Here is a 23789-nt window from a genome sequence, read left to right as displayed (position 1 = left end):
CTATAATATCGTACCAACATCACTCTTTGTACTTTGACATTTGATTTAAAACAAACAAGCACTGTTTTTTTTTTTAATAATAAGTCATATTAGACCAGTAGTAGACTTCCAACACTGGAAGTTTTTAAGAAGAGATTGGATAACCATTTGTCTGAAGTGGTGTCGGGTTTCCTGCCTAAACAGAGGGTTGGACTAGAAGAGCTCCAAGGCCTAACCCTAACCCAGTGATCCCCAACCTTTTTTATGCCGCGGCCCGGTATCCCCAACCTTTTTTATGGCGCGGCCCGGTACCAGCATTAGCTGGGTGCCGCCATCTTGTTTTGATGAAAAAGTGCTTCTGGTGAGCTTTCTACCTGGAAAAGCTCACCGGAAGCACTTTTTCATCAAAACAAGATGGCGGCGCCCAGCAAACCAGCGGCCCGGTAGGACTTGTTCCACGGACCGGTACCGGTCCGCAGACCGGTGGTTGGGGACCCCTGCCCTAACCCCAACCCTCCCAACTCCTCTCCTCTCCTCTTCTATTAAAAGGAAGATCCCGCTTTTTCCAATCAAATTCTCAAATTTTATTTCCTTACAATGAATGATGTGTATGCTACTGATTTCCCCCAAAAAAAAAGACATAACAATGTAACTGTGACAATACTAACTACAAACCTATCTTCAGTCTTTGTTTCTAGAGGAGGAGCTGGGCCTCTTGCCTGGCCAAGAGGATCAAATGCAGAACCTGTAAATTAATAAACGTAACTGAGAACTCTAGCAATGTTTTATTGAAGCCTCATTTTTAATAATTTTAAAAATGTATCTTTATTTGATATATAACCTCTCTTTCTACTCAAATGAGTAAAGGCATTCCCAAAATTAAAAATAAATACAACCCTAGAAGATAAAATTTAAATTGAATTAAAATTAAAACAATTTAACAGTTTAAACCTGATAAATGAAAGGTCTTCTACGGATTTTTCTAAACACCATGAATGTTGCACCAAGCACAACGCCTAAAGGAAGGATACTTCGTAATCTGGAAGCAATGCAAGAAAAAGCCCTCTCTGACATGGCATGTAAGTGGACCTATCTTCAGCCCAGATAGGTGCATAGCAGGATAAATGGCCCCTTAGATAGTGAAATCCTAAGCAAGTTGTGTAAAGCTCTAAACTCTAAAGGAGAATATGACACTTTAAACCGTGCCCAGTACATGCAAGCAGTGCATGTCTTTAAGTACAAGCAGCATGTAATCTCTGTATCTTGCAGAGTTAACAGTCTGTTGCTGGATTTTGTACAAGTTGCAGGTGGTGTGCATAAATACAGTCTTTGTCATTGTTGCCCTCCTAGAATCTAGTGTCAGCTAAGATCGAGGAACCTCTCCCCCCCTCCCCCACAAACTGCAAGTCTACTTTTTTAGGTGAAATGCAATCCCATCATAAACTTCAGTACCCAAGTCCATTTTCTTATTGACTCTGCCTTGACGCATCTCTACCTTGTTTGGCTTCATTTTCAGCTTATCCTCCATATAGCCCATAACTGAATTGCCACAACAATTCAAAGATACTAATTGCTTTCATGGAAGTGAATAAGAGGGAGCAGCATAGCTGGATGCTATTAGCATAATAATCTCACCCCATTCCCAATTGTTGAATTATTTCTGCCACCAGTTTTGTGTAGATATTAACACAACAAGGGCACTATGTGGGACACTAACTTAGTTGTTCTTTAGCATCACAGGAAGGACTAGAACCGCTTTTAAATCATACCCTCAACAGACAACCTTGTCAGGTGCTCTGGAAGGACACCATAGTTGATGACATAAAAAATATATACCTCTTGAAGCTGCTTTGGTATAACCTGCTGCCTGCACTGCTGTCATAGGTCGAGTAACACCATCCTTAAAAAACAAATGATTAAAATCATGAGGGAAGCAGGTTCTTGCATCATTACTATATAATGCTCATATTGCCCAGAAGATCACTGGATGCCCTCTCCCCTCTTTGGAAGAGCTTTATAGCTCCTGCTGCCTTAAGAAAGTTCAAAACATTCTCAAAGATCCATCTCCTCCTGGGCACCCTTTGTTTGAACTATTACCATCTGGCAGACGGTACAGGATATTAAAAACAAGCACAAATAGGCTGAAAAACAGCTTCTATCCCAGGGCAGTAGCTCTTTTGAATTCTGCTGTATAGTGCAGTGTTGGTGTGGTGTCGGGGGTTTCCGGTTCAATGTGTGACGGGTGAAGGATGTGTGTTTGTGTTTTCATGGTCATGATGTGCACTGAAGATGGTGTTTGATTTTGTTGCACGAGGTGCAATGACAATAAAGTAAACTAAACTAAACTAAGTTTCAGAATAAGACAAATACATGAAACTGAACTGTATTAATACTTCAACACAGTAATTTCAGTTTGAGAATTTCAATAATAACTTGTAATATGTAGGGTTTTTAAAGTTAGTTGTTATACAGGTAGTTACCAACTTTCAACCATTTGCTTTGTGACCATCTGAAGTTATACCAGCATTGAAAAAAGTGACTTATGACCATTTTCATATTTACAAGCATTGTAGCATCCATGTGGTCACATGATCAAAATTCAGATGATTGGCAACTGGCATGTATTTACAACATTTGTGGTATCCCGAAGTCATATGATCACCCATTGTGACCTTTTGCCCAGCAAAGTTAATGAAGAAGTCAGATTCACTTAACAACCGTGTTACTAACAACTGTGGCAAGAAAAGTCGTAAAATGGGGCAAAATGCACTTAACTATCTTGCAATGAAACCATTCGTTTGATTCAAAGGGGCTATACACGTACATTTTACTTATCCCATTATTGTGAATTTACAGAAGTATCACAAAGTTTACTACTATAGGTTCATAACCCATATTTTAAGGAAAAAATATTGTTCAAATTTGCTGCTGTAAATGGAAATGTACCTTTTAGGTAAGAAATTTTTATTAGGTGCTAAAATTGAATACCCAATGATATATTCTCATTTTCACTTTCATTCCTTACATTTAAAACCAGCTGTTTCCCATCATGATGCAAATAGTCTTAGATTCACTAACTGCTGTCTATTAATTTTAGCAAAAATTATAACATTATTACCTGTACAGCTGCTGTCATTGGTCTGCCCATTGATGAAGACAATGTTGTCTTTGACTATCATGATGCAAGAAAATATTTTGATCAATCATCACTGCAAGTTCTATTTCTAGGGGAATAAGCAGGTCTGGAGCACAAAAGCCACTATTCTAGCAGTGCAGAAGGTGACACTGCTCTAATACTAATGCAAGAGCCAGAAACTTTTAATATGTCTATGATATGGAATTCTCACTTCAAACCTCAGATTTATAAAGTATGGCACTAGGAAACACTAGGCTAATTGCCTAATTATTTATTTTTAAATATATTGAAATATTTATATAAATTAAAACTGGTGCGAGAGAGCAGAATAGCATCTGGCTTTATATAAGAGGAGTTGCTTCTGCTCTATTCATTTCAAATATCCATAAGTCACTACCATACAAAACTGCTTAAATTAGTGTCTTTCGTTTCTTGCAACAAATTCAGCAGTTCTGTTCTTGGTCTTTTGTCTTTCTCAATTGTGGTTCCATTTTCTAGCTCTCTTCATTCATAGGATACAACTTGGTGACATAGATTTATAGAGTTGCAACTCCCAGAATTCCTAGGCAGGATGTTCATAACTACTACTGGTTGAGTATTCTGGGATCTACTTCCAACAAATATGGAGAATAAAGATTGGAAGGATGTCTTATATTCTTATTATTCCTGATTTTAACAACCTAACAATAAATTGTGTTTTTCCCTTTTGCCTTTCCAGTATCAATACTTGATATGACTTAATGCATTCTAAAATGGGACATGTTGTTTCAAATAATTAAATAAGTATCCATTAGTAACAGTTTTTGGCTTTCTCCCTAGCTTTCAAGAGACATCACCCCTCAACTGTGGAACTTTGCTTTTCCTTTTCAGGTATTTAGTCTTTCTTATGGGCATTCAAAATATGAGAGCTACATAATTTCACAGGCTGACTGGGATCAGAAACTTTGCACTTAGTATGTCTTGTTGATGAAAAAGCAGAAGCAAAGAAAGAAGAGCAGGATAAAAATATGTGGAGAATAACAACTTACCACATACCCTGTAGCTAAAGTCCGTGCACTTGATGTACCTGGAACTTTGGCCGTAACCTTGTAAAAAGGAATTAAGTGTTAATTAAGCATTAAGCCTTATTTTACAAGAACTAGAGCACAGTAGTTTTTAAAAATATAATTACTATGTATAATTACAATGAAATTATATAAATCTCTAGTTTGTCATTTTGAAAAACAAAAGTAAAAAAAAAAAACCCCCCCCCACCCTCACCAAAAAAAACCCCCCACCCCCCCCCAAAAAAAAAAAAAAAAAAAAAAAACAAAAAAAAAAAAAAAAAAAAAAGAAATCTTGACTTTGCTGTTTTGAACTTTGACACAAACCTTTGAAGAGAATTTGTTATCTCCAAAGAGCTGTCAAGAATAAAATCTCCATTTGTGTCCATCATTGAATAGGTAGGCAACTGAGAACAGACTGTATATACAAAGGTCATCAAAACTTAGTTGTTTTTTTGGCATGGGAATCAAGAAGTGAGCCCCATAATGTGTTGGTTGGATGGTTTCCTCAGTTGCCATATGATTTTTTACACTGGGTCATTATTGTTATTTATACTTTCAATTTTTTGTATGCGTTCTGTTAGCCACCAGAATCACACTAGGAATATAAATCTATTAAAAATTAATATATCAATATTTGATCAATTATCAGTATTAATGAGCAACGTGATGTATGTCCTCTGTAGGTAGGCAATTATTCTGAAGATCCGGTCTCCAAAATCTCCAACTAAGTGAACAGCTAGTAATATTTTTTTATATTTTTAAAAATTCTGTTCCAGATCCAGATATGAGATCTGTTGTTAATTAATATTGTTATTGCCTGGCTATGTGAAATGGACTAGTGGTTCTTTATTTATTTCTCACTGTCAAGGTAAATTTGTATGCTCTTGTATGATTTCCTCCACTAACTTTATTTATTGCATGCATTTTGTAATTAATGAAAATGTGCTGCCTTTACATCTAGTCTGAAATACCAGAATGATTATCAGAACATGATATTGTAATTTACAGTATTGACATACATGTTTATCCATGTTTGTACAGGCCATGTTCATTTACGTTTTAGAAAAGTAAAAAAAAATTCTGGCAGAGGAACTTTTTTAAAAGTAGAAGCAAACCGCTATATAACATCATATATATTATTCCATTAAGTGTAAAGCAAAAAAGGACTACTATTTACCTTAAACAAGTACTGTAAACAAAGATATGGAACTGGATAAATATTTATGAAAGAACTGTGGCTCTCAAGAAGTTTTGTAAATGCTAACACAGATGCTTTGTAATTTTTAACTTACTGGAGGCCTTCTACCATGGCTAGTTTTCACAGCCTGTTGAAAAGCTGGATCATTCTCTAAATCCTAGAAAAGCACACAAAACTATGACTTTACAATAGTTACACAGTCAGGATTTTTATTTTAAAATTGTATTTTTATATAAACATATTTATCATGCATTTGTACAGTTATATTAAAATGCATTATGTGGACTGAATTTATTGTACACATTTATGTTTCTATACAAATGACAGATACACGTCAGCTACTATTCCTTCTTCTTTACTTCCTCTTTACTACTTCGAGTGTTGAAGAAGACTATTATAATAGACTACTATATTACTACTACTATTCTTTAGCATAATAAAAGTAGTCATCTATGGTATTCAAATAAATTTTAAAATATATATGTTTTACCAAATTTACTAAAACTTGTATTTGTGCAAATCTGATTTACTCAGATTTTGTTTCCTTTCATCTTATCTCTTATCTTTAATTTTATTATTTTTTATTCTTTTTCTGTACTTTGATAATATTACAATGCAAAAAAAATAATTGGTAAATATGTGGTATATTTTACCTCTGTATCAAAAGTAGGGTTATAATCATTATAACCAGAATAAAGATCATCTTCATCTGCTTCGGGTGCCAGATGGACATTTTTCATCATTTTAATCTATGAAACATTACAGGTGTCAAATTACTGGTTTTCAGTTTTAGCAGTCAGTAAAGATCTATCAGACCCTGCAACGTTTCTATAAATCTGCTTGTAATTATAATAAATGACTTCATCATAAACTTAATTAAAAAAAAACACGTGAAAATGGCAACATGTCAAGAATGTTCCCATCTAAAATTGTAAGATCAATTGAAGGCTGCAAACCAAGTGCTGTTCTCTTTTTCAGTACTCCATTAATTAATTAATTAATTAATTAATTAATATTTCTGCCTATTCACCCAAGGTGACTCGAGGTGGCTTACACAATGTAAAACTATATTTGAAACAAAAAATAAAAATAAAAAACAATCAAAACTAACAAAAATAATCAAATAAACAAATGAAGTACAATAGAACAAAATCTGGAACAAAAAATCACCCCCCAACTCCCACCCTCCCACCCCAATGACAGCAGATCACACGGACTCCATCCCACTCTGGGTTCCCCAGGCCAATTGGCAGAACCAGGTCTTAAGTGCCTTTCGAAAGAGTGCTAGGGTGGGGGCCATTCTAATCTCTGGGGGAATGATATTCCAGAGAGAGGGAGCCACCATGGAGAAGGCCCTTCTTCTGGGTCCCAACAAGTATATATCCCTCAGGGATGGGACCCGCAACATTCCTTGCCTCCTCATTCTAATGGGTCAGGTAGATGTGACCGGCAAGAGACGTTCCCTCAGATAACCCGGTCCCAAGCCATGAATGGCTTTAAAGGTGACAACCAGCACCTTGAATTGCACCTGGAAACAAATTGGCAACCATGCACCTCCTGCAGGAGAGGTGACATATGTGCACACCGGGGTCTGCACAAAACCATGCGGGCCACCATTTTGCACCAACTGGAGCTTCTGGATGCTCTTCAAGGGCAGCCCCATGTAGAGTGTGTTGCAATAATCAAGACGGGAAGTGACCAGGGCATGAGTGATTGTGAGTCGGGACCGCTGGTCCAGGAAAGGGCGTAACTGGTGCACAACTTGCAGTTGTGCAAAGGCCCTACTGGCCACGACCATACTTTCTCTCTTGAGACAAATTGTTTTAAGCATCTATTCCACAGTATATATGAAAGAAAGAATAAGAGAAGAAGCCAAGACACCAAGAGTCCAGTTTCATTATGACACAGTAGCAAATCAGCAAATGGTAAGAGAATGCAGCTTTATGTCTATTCACTAAGAAGTCTCCACTGACATAATCTGACTTTCTCTTAAGAAAACACATTTTATCTTTCTGTTCAATCTTGTCTGATTGTGGAAGACTGCCTAGACAAGTCCATGCAGTTTTCTTAGCAAGTTTTTCTTTCCCAGAAATGGTTTGCCATTGTCTCCTTCCTAGAGCCAAGAGATAGAGACTAGCGCAAGATCACCTTGCTTGTTTTATGCCTGAAGCAGACTTAGAATTCACAATCTCCCAGTTTCTTTCCTGATTTAACCATACACCAAACTGATTTTCAAGAAAACAAGAAGACTGTAATCTTAACACTACAATTCAGAAACTAGTCTATTGAATTTAAAAGAACTTATTCCAAAATTAGTGTCAAGGGGACTAAAGCTTAGTCTCTGTATGTAATCACAAACACACTTCTAAGGCAGTAATTCTGAACAGTATAATTTATTCTATTAATATTTGCATGTGCTTCTCAGGAGCTGTTGTATCAATGCCCTGTTAGAAATATCAGAATCTCATCTCAAAAATAATTAAAAATTTGATCTTAGCTCATTAAAATCTCACATTAACACCAGCATTGAAATAGGCACCAGCGTGCTGGTTTGTTAACCCCAAATACAAATCAAGCTGATTTTTCTGGCAGAAGTTTGAAACTAAATTGTGTGGGTGAATATATTCCTCCAATGATGCAATCCCGAAGTTTACAGGTTCAGGCTAGCCCTCTGAATTAGGATCAGATATTGGCACAGAGTCATACTGCATAGCTTCTGAACAACTATGGCAACCAGATCATCTTCAAAGGGATTTCTACATGAAAAACATGTGGCAACAACCCCCCTTGAGAGATAACCAGGGCAAGTCTGGAGAACAATTCTGCAGATTCCACACAAGGCTGTAGCCAGTTTCTTAAAAGATACTTCTAGCCACTTCTGTTCCCAAATTCATATCTGGTCACTATCCAATTCCCAGGATGTGCCAAGATGTAATTCTTTAACCATTAGAAGAAAAATGGGTTTTAGGAAGAAAGTCTTCATTGTAATTCCTTGGGGTTGATTGTTGTGAGCTGTCCAGAGTCATTGGAAGTTGGACAGCATACATACATAAAATAAAAAAAATAAAAAATAGAAAGTCCTTCCCTGACTTGAGCAGGGAGTTGGACTAGTTGACCTCCAAGGTTCTTTCCAGCTCTATTCTGATTGACTGAATGCACAAGCCTAGCTGACTCCAGCGATTCTCCAATCGTTTACTTCTCTCAAGAGTTTTGATCAGATGCTCACCTGGCTGAGCCGTTCCAAGGTCGAGAGCTCCAGCAGTGATGGAAACGATCAGAATCTGTAAAAATGCAGTGGGGAAAAAGGAAGGATATTAATTGGCTCAAATCCTTTTTTTCCGAAACAACCCCGAACAGCCACCGCCAGCATACTTGGAATTTTTCCTCGTCCTGCTATCTCCCAGATAACCTTAGCCTTCCTTCCATTAACGCGGCTTTTTCCTTTGGCTCTCCCCAAACAAAGCGGCTTCGCAAGAGAAAAGCGACCCTCGTTGTTTTGAAGTATAGGGCCTGGACTCTCCAGCCCACAATGCATCACTTCAGGTTGCTAAGGAACAAGAACGCTCTTTTAGAAGGAAGAAAAAATTTGAGCATGCGCAGTAGCCCCTAGCGAAGCTCCTGTTAGACAATTATTGCAGCGTCCTGTTTGCCAACGGTGAGTCATAGCTAAAAATGTGACAGCAGAGGTTTTTAAAAAAGGAAAGTAATGAGCATTTCAAAGAATAGCTAGTAAATGTTGTTTTACAGTACTTTTCCCCCCAATTTTTCGTGCTTCAGATTCAACCAAGCCCCAGCCAAATACATCATGTTGGCTGGGAATACTATTATACTTCCATATCTTGTAGTACAATACGTATTTGTAGAGAGAAGAAGGGATTGTGTTTTGGCTGATTAAAAAAATTAAGCAGTGTCAGACCTGGTTAAAAATTGAATAGGGGACAACCAGAAAATTCCAGGGCTGTGAATTAGTAAAAAATAAACTATCAGAGAAGGCAATGGCAAATCATTTTCATAATGTTGTTATGCTGATATAGTCATCAGAAGTCAAGTTCAACTTGAGAAAAATCATTTTTAGCCTTTTCATTTGTGCATCTTTCTATTGGCTTCCTGAAAATGGGCAGTGTTTATAATGAACAAAATTCTGCTAAAAGGGTGGTTTAATTCCACAAGTATTATGTAAAATTAATAACTGAAGACACACCTTTTAAACTACTAAAGGCATTTATAATTATTTAACTAGAAAGCAATTGTGCAACTAATATGGCACAACTTGATGCTATTTAGTGGAATTTGTTCTTTAAAGGCAGCTATGTAGGGTGGAATCAGATCCAAATCTAGCTGAGTGAAATGTTGCATGCCTGCTATATAAAGGGACAACTAGCCAAAATGGTGCATTAAACCACCATGATTGTTAAATGACAAACAAATATCATTAGCTTTTACAAAATAAAATAATTATTACTAATTATTATTACTTATTACTAATATCTTGAAAAAGTTTATTCTTGAAATAAACATAAAGGTTTATTAAGAATAGGAACAAATTTAAATGGAACACCCACATTTCTATCAGATATTTTAAGTGATCTTTCCTATTATTATTCCTGATACAATTCTTAGTGAATCTACCAATTTAGTAAGAGGCTACCAGACTCCACTTTAGGTAAATTTTGTATACATCTACATTATGGACAATAAATTTACTGCTTCTATAATCTTATAATCTTATAATCTTATTTAATTCAGTGTATTTCATGTGACATACTAGCACTCAGATATGGTTTAAAAATTACTGGTGTATAAAAATAACACATTTTAAGTGTTTTTAAAAAGCTAGGAGAATGATATTCAAACAATTACTGCTTTTTATTCAAGCACATTATCAAAATCACTTTTGAAAAAAAAGTTCACAAACAAGCAATAGTCCATTTTTTAAAATAATTTTAATGGCTCATTTTGCAATTATTTAGGCACATGAAAATGAAAAAAAAAAGGAAAGCAGTATCACCTTGTATTGTACGGCAGAGCTGGTTTATAAAGCCTTGTTGATGAAGGCCTGTCAGTAGCCAATCAGTGTAAATATTTGTTCGTGATACCCTTTAGTGTCACTTTCCCTTCCTGTCTCATCAATGGATTAAACATACTTGTCTGCATAATAAAGCTTTCTCTAAATCAAGAAGAATCTGCCTACAAAGAGGTGATTGCCCCATGAATCCCTTCCCTTCCTTCCTTTGGAAGATGATTATCTTTTATTTGCAGGATCTTCTAAGGCTCTTTCATTTTTCTAGACTTCTTTCCTACCTGGAAAATGCTCCTATTTTTTTTTCTAGGATAATTAGAATAGCAATAGACTTGCTGCAATATTTTCAAGTTTAGTTTTAATACTATCTACAATCTTATGCACAGCTTTCTGATCTTTTGTCTCGAGGCACACAATGGATTCTGATCCTCCACTGGCCCACCAGGAAAAGAAGAGCGAAAGTATATTTCTGCCAGGAGTAAATTGCAGTGAATTCAGTGTGACTTTTGCTACAATAGGCATATATAACAATAACTTTTTACTTGGATTAGTTTTATTAACAGGACTACTTAGTACTTATCTAAACTTTGACGGCAGATCAAAAGTGGAGGGCAGGCTATGCTTTCCTAAAACCCAAATAAAATTTACATAATCATATGGTTATAGATTGGTATTTTTTAATTTAGTAAATTAAACTTTCATTTAAGATTTTTAAATAAATTGGTAAGTTTCTAATATTTTGACAATCTGAAAATGAAAATTGCAGCTCACATTCTAATCAAGATCAAATTAAATGTATGGAAATCTGTATATTGCTAATAAACCAATGTTTTAATTGTTCAGCATTAGTATTTTGTTATTTTTACCCTTGATGTACTTCAAACTTTGTTTTTTTTTTTCAAATTATACCATCCACGCATCTAATCTTAAAATCTTGCTAATTATGTCATCATAATCTCTAACGCCCTTGCTTTTCCCAGCATAATTTTGCCTGAAGCTGTCTTGAACTTGTAACTTCAGAACATAAAGCAAACTTTAAATAATGGCAATTAAATTCATATTGTTCCCAAATAAGTTGACAATCTCTTTCCGCAAAGCAGGCAAACACGGAATACAAAAATATTTCAAAAATATATTGATTTGCGTGGCAGGAAATATCAAAGACAGGATGATATTGGAAGCCGTGTCATATCCTATTCTTATGACTTGTTGGCACCTCCATAGTTGACCTTCAGAGCAAGATTAATGGCTTCCTTTTTGGAAACTCACACCAGCCACTTAAGTTTTAAAATGAGGATCGGACTCACAAGGTCTGATTCTGTCCCCAGTGAGTCCCAGAGAAAGGGGAAGCAAGTGGCAGCGGGTGGACATTGACTCTGTTGGGTCCACGACTTCCATGGCAGAGAGACCCAGAAAGGGAAAGTGAGCGAGTGAGCTTTCTGTTCTTTTGTCTCGAGGCACGTGCTGGATCCCGATCCACCACTGGCCCACCCGGAAAAGAAGAGCGAAGCAAATTTCTCCACCTTGATACCTTCAGCTCCGGGGACTTCAACTCCCTTCATTCCCCAAACACTAGTGGGTCGGGGATTATGGGATCCGGTCCTAGCACATGTGGAGAGGAGAGGACACGGGCTGGGGGCAACTGCTTAATAAACCCTAAAGCAAAGAACAAGGTTCGGGTCCCCGGTTTTTTCCGAAGGAGGGAAGCGGATGAAGGGGGAGGGAAGATGGAGGGAGAAGAAACACAGTCGGAAATGGGGTGGCTTCTAAGACACGGCCGCTCTCCGCAGATTTACAACCGGACCCGGTCGGAAGGAAAGAAAATCGTAATAAGAGGCGTCTCCCCCGTAATAATTATGGGAACGTGTTGGGTAACTCCTCAGAGTCGCGGGTTCGAGCCGTTGTTTGGGGCACTCGAGCAGCCAATAGGAACCATCCTTTTCTGGCAACCAATGGAAGTGACCGTAACATCCCAGAAGTTGGGGGTGGGGAGGACGAGTTCCCTTTTAAACGGGAGGAGGCCCAGGTGGCCCAGAGGGTGTCCTCTTTGCCAAGCCCGCTTCCTCTGCCGAAGGGTCTGCATTTCTCCACCACCATGAATCCTACCCAGGAGGGACGAGTTGTGATTGTTGGCAGGTAAATCCTTCGATGCACTTGAGTTGCTCCTGCTTTCTGTGCCCAGAAGAAGAAGAGGTAGGGCAGGTAAAAACAGAAGGGGCTTTGACGTTTCCCAGCCCCCCCACGCCCAAGGGGAGCAGGTTGATGCAATTTTAGGTACAGAATTTAGCAGATATGAAAAAGCCCCAGTAACGGCAACCTCCATCAGCACTTGTTGCCCAGAGCCTTGAAACAAGCAAATGACTACTCTATCCCATGTTTGATCCCTTTACTATTACTTGGCAGCTTATCTTGGATCAAAGAGATGGTTCCAGGAAAAGGAACAATTATTTTCCTCCTGTTCCCTCTATCATTTGGAATGGGTATGCAAAAGTAACTTATCAGCCGTATCATTTCAGAAGTTCTAGAAATGAGAAATACAACTTGTAAGAAGCTAATTTGCGGTGCGAGTGTCAGTTCTTAGCTTTTGGAAGTCAATGTACAAATAAGTCCGTCTTTGGCTTTCTTGTAGCTTGTAAAATGACACCCAGGGGGTATAATATTCTTTTTTTCTTTTTCTGAATTTCATCGAGTTGGAAAAGTGACAACAACTTTGTAGCTGAAATTACCTCTAGGTAAACAACTATGGGATAAAATTAATTTAGATTGTGCTTCTACAGTACCTTTTCATTGAGTGAAATCTTAAGATGTAATTGTATTTCATTTTATTGCTGATTTTCCTACCCTATTTATGATTCAACCTCAGCCCTTCAAATAAAAGGGTATGATCAGTGGTTTCCACAATGGCTTCCCAGACTGCAGAATTTAGAGGTATTTGGAGCATGTTTATTTTAGATTGTCACATGGTCTTTGGTTCAAATAGCAGTTAAGGTCTACTACTTGAAGTCATGCCTCATTCACCCATGGTATGTAGAGTCAAGTCAGGTTTTGCATAGTTTGCCAAAAGTTTTGTGGCAGCAACTAGGAAAGAATTTAAATGTCAGCATTTGAAACGATTCAGTGATCAAGGAGCAAAGCTCAGTCATCAGCCTTTTCTGCATTAAAAATCTTGATTAGCCACCTTGTATTACACTGCAGCATTTGCTTATATACGATTAGAAATATGTGATTGCAAATTTAGGGAGGAGGTAGGGCTTAATTTTGAACATTGTAGAATAAAACAGTGAAGAGCATGCCTCTGTTTTTATTAAGCTGCAGATAGAATTGTTTGTCCTTCTAACCTAAAGTTTGGAACATAAAAACATTATTAACATCATAGAAAAGTTTGGGCTACCAAAGTAGAACTGGAAAAGATGCTAACAAAGAGATGCAGAACATTTTCTTTGCTCTTATTTAATGAACAAGTGGAGTCTGATTCATTTTGCAGGCCAAATATGATAAACCTAATAAAACATGTAATGATTATTTTGTGTAACACATATAACTGAATATTTAATTGGAACTTCAGTACATTGGATTATAAACCAGCATTGAATGGATTTGGTTGAATTACACCAAAATCTGTTGTGATTGCCAATTCCATTTGTTTCAGTTACCCGTAAACTTTTTTCTGCTTTACAATCCATGCATTGCAACATCTCATTTTCCAGCTTATTTAGCAGTGATTATATTTACTTCCACATTTTTGTTCTCTTTATATCTGTAGCTATCCCATGTAGGATAGAATAACTGAATAACAGAGTCGGAAGGGACCTTTTCCTACTCAAGTAAACAATTCTCTACTCAAGTAGGAGACCCTATACCAGGGGTCTCCAACCTTGGCAGCTTTAAGCCTGGCAGACTTTAACTCCCAGAATTCTGGGAGTTGAAGTCTGCCAGGCTTAAAGTTGCCAAGGTTGGAGACTCCTGCCCTATACTACTTCAGGCAAATGGTTAAATCTCTTCTTCATTGTTGGAGTACCCACAACTTCTGAAGCCAAGCCTGATAAATTGTTCTGTCAGAAAATTTTTCCTTATTTCTAAGTTGGTCTTCCTTGGTTAGACTTAGAATAACAGAGTTGAAAGAATCTTGTAGTCATCTAGTCCAACCCTCTGCTCAAACAGCAGACCCTATACCATTTCTGACAAGTGGCTGTCCAGTCTCTTCTTAAAAGCCTCCAATGTTAAAGCACCAACAACTTCTGAAGGCAAGCTGTTCCATTGGTTGATTGTTCTCACTGTCAGAACATTTCTCCTTAACCCTAGGTTAAATCTTGATCAGTTTCCATCCATTGTTCCTTGTTTGGCCTTCAGATGCTTTGGAAAATAGGTTGTCCCCCTCTTCTCTGTGACAGCCCCTCAAATATTGGAACACTGATATCACGTCACCCCTGATCCTTCTCTTCATTAGACTAGCCATGCCCAGTTCTTATTACCATTCTACATATGGTTTAGCTTCCAGACACCAGTTCATCTTTGTGGCTCTTTTCTGCCCTCTTTCTAGAGTCTCAATATCTTTTTTATAGTGTAGCGACCAAAATTGGATTCATTATTCTAGGTGCGACCTTACTAAGGCTTTATCGAGAGGTACTAGTACATTCACGTGATCTTGATTCAATCCCTCTGTCAATGCAATTTAGGATTGCATTGGCTTTTTTGGCAGCTGCCACACATTGCTGGATTGTCCACAAGGACTCTAAGATCCCTCTCACAGTTGCTGCTATTAAGCCAGGTTTCATCTAATCTATATGTGTAGTTTTGGTTTTTCTTGCCTAAGTGTAAGACTTTATTTTTTTCAAGAATTTCATTCTGTTAGATAGGGCACAATGTTCAAGTCTGTTGAGATCCATCTGGATCTTGAGCCCATCATCTAGGGTGTTGGCTATTTCTGCCAATTTAGTATCATCTTCAGATTTGATGAGTTCCCTTCTGGTACCTTATCTAAATCATTTATGAAAATGTTGAAGAATACTGGGCTAAGACGGAACATTGTTGTACCCCATTGCTTATTTCCCTCCATGTAGATGTAGTACTATTAAGGACTACTGGTTGAGTATGGTTTGTCAGCCTGTTACAAATCTGTATGGTAATTATGCTATATATCCCACTTTTTCTAGCTTACCAAGAAGTAGGTTGGAGTCTACTTTGTCTAATGCCTTACTGAAATCTAAATATACTATATTCACAGCATTTTGCTGGTCTACTAATTCAGTCACTTTGTCAAAGAATGAAATAAGATTGTTTTGGCATGATTAGTTTCCATCCATTGCTTCTTGTTTTGCCTTCAGGTGCTTTGGAGAATAAATTGACCCTCCTCTTAGTTGTGAAAGCTCCTTAGATCCTGGAACACTGCTATCATGTCATCCCTAGTCCTTCTCATTAAAGTAGACATGCTCAATTCCTGCAACTGTTCTTAATTTATTTTTTAGTAACATTGTTTAGTAACATTGACTATATGAGTTTGTTTGACTTTATGTTTGAAGCTATTTGATTGAAAGATAGTAGCTTCAGACTTGAGGATTCTAGGGTAACAAACCTTGTCCTCCTCCTCCCCTAAGTGATAGAGAACATCTGAAGACTAACTGAAACCATAAATATAATATTTACAGAATCAAAGAGTTTCTAATACAGTACATAAAATTCTGAAACAATGCTAGTACAATGCAAATACATTTGCTCTTCAAATTTTCTTCATTTGTATGTGGAATTCAATAGAGGTGGCAGTCAGATTACATGTCACAGTTATCCTCTGCCTACAGATTTTGGATACCCGGAGAAGATTTAAGGACAATTCTGTGTGGGATCCCAGCTTCAGAAACTGAAAACAGAGAAACTAGAACACAGAATAAAATAGTACTAGCAAAAAAAATTACTGGCTTGTTAGCTCAAAACTCTGCTATCCATTAAGCTGTTTATAACAAACACCACCAATCTTCTCATCTTCACCTTCTATAATTTGCCATGCTGCTTATTTGAAATGGCTGACAAAGAACAAAGAGGGGTTTTCTGTTTTTGTTTTAAATGATTCATATGCTGTACTCACTTATTTTGTATCTATTTATATGGCAATTGTTGCATCCATTTAATGACAGTGTTTTTATTTATGAAATAATTAACAGAAATATGATGGAGCTTGTTAGTCCTGACATCACCTGAGATTCATGAAAGAGTTTTCATGATAACAGGAAATTTTGTGGCAATGAGTTTTGTGGCAACTGTGGTTGAAAATACAGTGAACATCTGGTATTCCAGATCTGTTCCAGTAATTGCAATAAAACTAGGAGTACTAGCCCTGGAGATACTCATGGAAAGCAAGATTTTAGCAACAGTCAGATGTTGTCATGTCTTTTCATTTTGAATTGTTCATTGCTCTGTGCCATGGATCATAAAAAGTATTTAATTGTGAAAGAGAATGAAAAATATTCACGCCATTTGAAATGCTGCTAGATTCCAATAACTTTATAATGTAGGAAATAAAAGATTGAAAAATTGACTGAAAACATCTAAATAACAAAATATGGGTGATTCATTTTCAGCAAAGGAACCTGTAAATAACCAAAGTGTTTCAGATTTTTGAAGAGGCCTAATAGGTTCAGGCTATTATGGTAGAACGTTAATAGATTCAAGCTATTATGGTAGAACGTCTCTCTCTAATATCCATGACCAATACACATTCCCCTTCACCTTCTTTAAACCAGAAAATTTGGGGGTGATGATTCATTGTAAATTAATATCCCCTATGGGGCACTGAATTATCCAAGAAGCTAACTGACGAACTAGGTAAAATATTCAAAAAAGATAAAACCATCCACATTATAAAAACTCTATAAAAGATTGTGTGACTAAACAATTCCTTTTAACTGCTGGAACAATGACAGTTACCTTTGAACAGATGGCAATAGTTAGGTAGCTGGGTTGAAAGATCTATTTGGCTAGTTCTAAGCCACATCATGAAGATCTTAACTTACCTGCTAAGGTTGATTACTAACAAACAAGCATTTAACCCTCTGAATTTTTAGCAGGTCTTATAAAAAGGGACAGAAGAAATTCCTCTAACTACCAACAAAATAAAACCTTTGTATTTTCTTTGATTGAAAATGAAATCATATTAAACTTTGTAAGAGGATAAACAGAGGGAGGTGGTAATTTAAGGGAATGTTTTATTTACTCTGAAAACCAACTTTTTCATTGCACAATTTATTTGATTGATCTTAAAAAGTAAGGTAGCTGTCAGATTGGCAGGTAAGAGAAGAGACTTTGCTAATGTTGGAACATCTCACAATCCCAGCTATGTTACAGAAGTTTCCATGGGTGTGCAAGGAGATCAAAACAAATTGCTATTCCAAGCAAAAGAAAAAGGCCATAATCTAAGCTCCAACTGTAATTGTTCAACATTGGCTGGAATATTGGGCATATATGGTTACTCAATTAACCCCCCCCCTTGATTAAGAGTAATCTTTTTGAACAGAGTCTAGACAGGGGTGTCAAACTTGTGGGCCAGATGCATCACCCATTGGCCATGCCCGCATCTGGTTTAGTGAAGGGGGAAAAAGTTACAATACTGTCACGTGATGACACTGTGATGATATGAGGTTGACGTCCCTGGTTTAGATAGCACAATCACAAAAGAGTCTGCCCAGACTCTTCTGAACACAACTTGCTTAATTCCTGTTTCCCTTATTTATCCTCCAATCAGGAAAGCCAGGGGTGGGATTTGCTGGTTCACCTAACTGGCCATAAAACGGCCATAAAATTAGACACGGGTTTGCCTGAACTGCGGCGAACCGGTAGCGCTCACCCTGCATGCATGTATGTATACTATGCTTAAATGCTAAAATGAATAATAGTTTCATCATTATGTAAGCATAACCTTGAGCCTTGAACTTGAATATTTATCATTCTCCCTTACTGTTATAGTAGGGAAGAAATTGGAAAACTTTGACCAATGTTTAACCACAATTTAAAATTCAATATTAACCATAATTTAAATAATTATAGCTTAATAATTTAAATGTTTAATCCAATACAACAACTATGTATTCTCTGTCCCCCAGCACGAGATACACGACTCCAGATGTCTTCAGTCCAAACATGGGACCAAACATTTCAGACTTTCCCCCCCCCATTTTTTGCAAACATAACTTAAAGCATAATTTCTCCTGTTGGGTTCATTAAGGGATAATAAAAAAGAATCCTCATATTTTGGCATGATCAGTCCAATGATATCACAACACTGTCCATGGCACTTTTTATGATATGCGAATAGAACAGAGTATCCACATGCAATACTTTGAAAGAACAGTGACATCACTTCTGACTCACGAACAACATGAAACAATAGAAAATATGTCTGATTATATTATGAAAGTTTTTAAATTAAGTTTCAGTTGTGACCCAAGCAATTCTCTTAAGCAGTTATATCATCTAACTCATTTGCACTAAAGATTGAATTTCATAGAATATGTATTATCCTTTTTAAATATTCAGTAAAGGGCTGTCAAAAAAAGAATCTAAATGTAATATTGTATTCCACTAGTATTATAGTAGCAAAAAATAATGACTAGTGTAGAAGCTTCTATGCCAGTAGCAGTGGAACATATGCTTGCTTGCACCTTGTTTTATGTTCAAATATGGCATTCTTTGTTTGAATATTTATTAATGCAGGATTGGGAAAAAGCCTAGGAAAATGAATTGTTTCTGCCAGATTAAATAGATAGTTGTCCTAACTTGATAAAAGGCAATTCATATTTTCAATAATTATTTAAAATATCCAAATTATTGGCATGCCATATGTGTAGTTGTGATATCAGTAATAATATTTGTGCAGGATTTCTCTTCAGTAATGGTTTTGGGTTCTAATTTGCAGAATTAGCCTTTCACAGAATGTCAAAACATAAAATGATATTGAAATATGTTTGAATATTAGTAGCTTGGTTTGAGGTCCGAGCTTAGGCTGTTGGTTTGAGGTCCGAGCTTAGCAATTTGGTTGCAAATGTTTCATCACCATTCGAGGAGACATTGTCAGTGCATTTTGAATTGTGCTTGTCTGTCAGGTCTTTAAGATATTCATGTGTCTCTGGTACAAGACCGTTTGCCTAGTGGTGTTTTTTATGTCTATTTCCATGTTACTAGTTCAGTGTGTCTTCTAGAATCAGCTAACCATTCTTGAACTGATATAAATAAATACTGTTATTAGTACAGTTATATTCCAATAGTGGAATATAATAGTTGAATATAATTTTATTTATTAAATTTATATGTCACTTGTCTTGTTATCCAGTTATAGAAGTTTGGTTTGGCCTAGTGGTTAAGGCATCAGTATAGAAACCAGGAGACCATAAGTTCTAGTCCCGCCTTAGGCATGAAAGCCAGCTGGGTGACTTTGGGTCAGCCATTCATTCTCTCACTCTCTCAGCCCAATCTACCTCACAATGTCATTATTATGGAGAAAATAGAAAAAGGAAGGAGTTTTAGATATGTTTGCCATCTTCAGTTATTTATAAAAATAATAAAGGCAGGATACAAATAAAGGAGAAATAAAGAAGTAACTCTAGAAGTTGCTACAAGTGATGAATGGCCATCTCAGAGCTTGAGTGTGAGTTGATCTCTTTGTTATATGTCTGTACTGTTTTTCTTCTTCTTTTTCAAGACAGATTTTGAACTTTCACTACTGGATCTGAATAATCAGTTAATCAGGAATGTGTGTGAGAAACAATGCGTTTCATACTTAAATTGCTGTTACCTTCAAGGAAATACTCAAATTGAAAATCTAGAACCAATTTATATCAGTTCTGTTTAACAGTGTCCTTGCTAACAAACATAAAAATGCACACTGACCTTTTCTTTTGATTTCTTCCTTAGTGGACTCATTGGGAGCAGCTGGGCCATGGTTTTTGCATCTGGTGGTTTTCAAGTAAAGCTTTATGATGCTGTGGAAGCACAGGTTACAAAAAGCTTGAAAAAAATTGGGTAAGTTGTCTAACTTCCTCTAAGTCCAGATAAGGTATTGTAAACATTAACATTTTGATCCTAATTTCCCCCCCAAATCATATAAAGAATAACGTGAATATTAGACCAAAATTAGAAAATCATAAAGCAGGCCCATATGATAAAATACCTTTGTAAAATATTTTACATCTTTAATATAAAAGATTGAGATGCCAGCCTTAATCCTCTGTTGAACTATAGATACTGAGATATTGAGTAGCTCAGAGATACGGAAAAGAATTTGGGAGTTTCAAAAGATGTTGGCACATGAAGGACAAAGTAAGAAATCAAAAGGTTTTAATTTAAAATATAACTATAATTCAGTTTTAGAAGTCCACATTTATCTTCCAATTCCCCAAATGTTTTATTGTCAAAGTATTAACAGTAAGATAAATACTATTCTTGCCCAAGTAATAAAAAAAAATCACCAGAGATTTTTAGATTGGGTGTGTTCCAGAGTATCTCTTTTTTACATAAAGAATTGAACTCAAACTTCCACCCCCAAATCTTCCAAATGCACTGAACACCCTTTAATATTTCCCAGCCTTTAACTGGGAAAACAACTAAATTTTTACAAAAAGTAAGAGCAATAAAACATGCCATGTCAAGATACCAAATTATAACATACTAATTGTCTCCAGTGGTTTTTGAAGTAAATAATTTGAATTCATAAAATGTGAATGTTAAAATGACTTTAACTTAATGAATATACAACAGTGGACTGTGTTGCAAAAGTGTATACTTTTTTCTTCCCAATTTCTTTTCAAAACTCATCTAGATAGACATCATTGTTTTTAAAATTTTTGCTCTTTGGTTGATCAGCTAATAAACTGCAATGTACATTCTGTATCTCATTACGTTATTGTTTTCAGAAATTTCTAAAGCATAACTTTAAATCCTTAAAGCAGAAAGAGATTAAGTTTCAGTTTAACACAGATTTTGTAGTTGTTAAATTTGAAATTGATCCTTGTATGTTTAAGATATTGAATTATTACAGAATTCTTAAATTCTATAAAATAGAATGATTCAGAATATAGCAAAATTATTGATATGACAAATAATTGATTTCTAAAATTAAAGAACAGCAACATTATTCCTACAATTAAAGATTCTCAAAGGTTATAATTAATGTGTGTGTGTGTGTGTGTGTGTGTGTGTGTATTTTCTTAAGTTTTTGTGGGTATTTATATATATGATATTCAGCTTTGTTCGGGTATTTTCCCACGTCATTATAGTTGTGCTTTTAAAGTTGTAGCGACGTTGTAGCCAGCCAATCAAGACAAAAAAAAGCTACAAAACAAATAGAAGATATTAGAAACACCAATTCAGCAGAACACAGCAAACTCCAAGACCAAAAACACAGACCAAGACTCCCAACCAATCAGGATGAAGAAAAAACCATTCTAACACACTAGTAGGCTAGCACCAAATTTAAAACAGAAACGGCTGCAAAGCCTGACACACAGACGAACCCAATACAGAAGCCTGATGATGGCAGATGAGATTCTGCTGAAACGTCGCTACAACTTTAAAAGCACAACTATATTCCAGATGAACATGTTAAAACTTTGTAAGTCTCCTATAAAATTTCTCAAAGATTTTTAAATCTTCCAAAGAACAGACATTTTCTCAAACAGGATTCTTAGCGTAACCCCTGATTTGCATTAAGGATCAATTTCAACATTACCTGAGAATCTCAACCAAGAATGAAATGTAAAAAACTGATTTATAGTCCTTGTGGCCATGGAGATAAGCTACTTGCACATGATGTCTCTTTTGTATTTACCCTAGTATGTATTGTTTGGCCTATCATATTGTGAAACAAAATACTTTAGAGAAGTCTCATTTTTTGAAGCAGAGGATTACTAGATGAAAAGGGATGATCTCATTAGCTTCATTGCTGGTGTTTTTGTTATACCGTGTTTCCATGAAAATAAGACCCACCCTGAAAATAAATCCTAGTCTTATTTTTGGGGGGTGGGTCTAATATAAGTCCTACCCCCAGAATAAGTCTGGGGGATGGGCATGGCCAGCAAACGAGGCGGCAAGTGTGTGGGGGCCAACAGTGTCCAGTAGCAGCTGCAGCCCACCGGCCCCTTAGCACAATGCAGATAAGTCCAAGCGCAGAGGCAGAGGGGGGAAAGACAGATGATCTGGACCAGGGGTAGAGAAACTTGGCTCTTTTATCACTTACGGACTTCAACTCCCAGAATTCCTGAGTGAGCCATAAAAGGATCCCCATCCCTGGCCTACTGGTTTTTCAGTTGTGGGGGAAATCAATTTTTGACTTGAATGGGACTGTTTAATATACAAATGTAGGACATATTTTTAGCCCCACATATTTGTCCTACATTTGTATATTAAACAGTCCCATTCAAGTCAAAAATTGATTTCCCCCACAACTGAAAAACCAGTAGGCCAGGGATGGGGAACCTTTTATGGCTCACTCAGGAATTCTGGGAGTTGAAGTCCATAAGTGATAAAAGAGCCAAGTTTCCCTAACCCTGATCTGGACATGTTGCGTGGCTGCCTGGCTCATGGGAGGCTCGTGGGAAGCTTGCGCGGTGGCACTGGCAGCAGGTGGAAGCAGAGGCATGAGGGAGGGGGGAGGCAGGTGATCTTAACACCCCACGTGGGCAAGCTGAAAGACAGTGGGACAAAGTGGGTGAAGTGTTGGGATCAAGTGCCTCCCCCCTTGTGCCTGTGCCTCTGCCTGGCTCTGTCACGCACTTTTCACCCAGAGGGAGATGAAGGTTTGTCAGCTTGCAAAAGGGATGCTTTGAAAGGGAGCCGATTTTCAAACCAGTTATGTTTCCATCAAGTTGTTGTACATTTAGCCCACACAACTATCTTGGGAATTAATCTTATGGGTTACTTCATCAGATTCTTTGCTGAAGTGAAATTATATTCATAGCATTCTCACAATCTGTCAAGAAAGCTATTCAACTAAAAAATGAGATAAGTTTAGTCTCCCAAGTATCACTGTATATTGATTTGATTGTCCTTTCCCCCTTTTTGAAAATAGGGGACTATTTGCTCTCCTCAAGATGCCTGACATTTTTGGTTTTCCAAAATTTCTCAACAATTGATACATAGATACTCAGTTCCTTCAGTATCCTGGCATATAGATTTAACCTTATTCAAATTCAGTTAATGCTTGACTATGTTTTATTAGTCTTAAGCATCAATCCTACCTCTTTATACAGTTCTTCACAACTGCTTGATGAAACGGATATCCTCTTTTCACAGAAAAACATACCTAAACAAGAATTGAATAATTCCATTTGATTTTACTGTTAACAATCTGTTGTCTTGACTGAATCACTAGAGAGCCAGTTAAACTGATAACCAGTTCAGTGTAGTGGTTAAGGTGCTGACCTAAGGAGA

At 36.8% G+C, this 23789-nt stretch overlaps 2 protein-coding genes across 4 annotated transcripts in view; one reads left to right on the top strand and one right to left on the bottom strand.

The window, feature by feature from the left end:
- The window catches only part of IFT88 (intraflagellar transport 88), a 38110-nt gene extending 29210 nt beyond the window's left edge, over positions 1 to 8900 (bottom strand). Inside the window, exons 1-8 of one of the 2 annotated variants that reach the window (XM_026675077.2) lie at positions 8732 to 8900; positions 8586 to 8640; positions 6013 to 6108; positions 5454 to 5516; positions 4144 to 4200; positions 3098 to 3151; positions 1816 to 1879; positions 655 to 724 (exon numbers count right to left, since the gene is read on the bottom strand). In XM_026675077.2, the coding sequence (XP_026530862.1) occupies positions 655 to 724; positions 1816 to 1879; positions 3098 to 3151; positions 4144 to 4200; positions 5454 to 5516; positions 6013 to 6102 (398 nt within the window). In that variant the 5' untranslated portion in view covers positions 6103 to 6108; positions 8586 to 8640; positions 8732 to 8900. The remainder of the gene's footprint in view (positions 1 to 654; positions 725 to 1815; positions 1880 to 3097; positions 3152 to 4143; positions 4201 to 5453; positions 5517 to 6012; positions 6109 to 8585; positions 8641 to 8731) is intronic. The other variant, XM_026675079.2, reaches the window with a different exon arrangement.
- Positions 8901 to 12358: 3458 nt separating this feature from the next.
- Positions 12359 to 23789, top strand: part of CRYL1 (crystallin lambda 1) — a 41102-nt gene continuing 29671 nt past the window's right edge. The window contains exons 1-2 of one of the 2 annotated variants that reach the window (XM_026675080.2): positions 12359 to 12515; positions 20277 to 20384. In XM_026675080.2, the coding sequence (XP_026530865.1) occupies positions 12475 to 12515; positions 20277 to 20384 (149 nt within the window). In that variant the 5' untranslated portion in view covers positions 12359 to 12474. Of the gene's footprint in view, positions 12573 to 20276; positions 20385 to 23789 lie in introns of both variants that reach the window. The other variant, XM_026675082.2, reaches the window with a different exon arrangement.

Source organism: Notechis scutatus, chromosome 5, assembly GCF_049901735.1.
Source record: "Notechis scutatus isolate UNSWTSFEM ecotype Mainland chromosome 5, rNotScu1.2, whole genome shotgun sequence".
In the NCBI taxonomy this organism is placed as follows: Eukaryota; Metazoa; Chordata; class Lepidosauria; order Squamata; family Elapidae; genus Notechis; species Notechis scutatus.
This window is presented reverse-complemented; position numbering and strand designations above follow the sequence as displayed.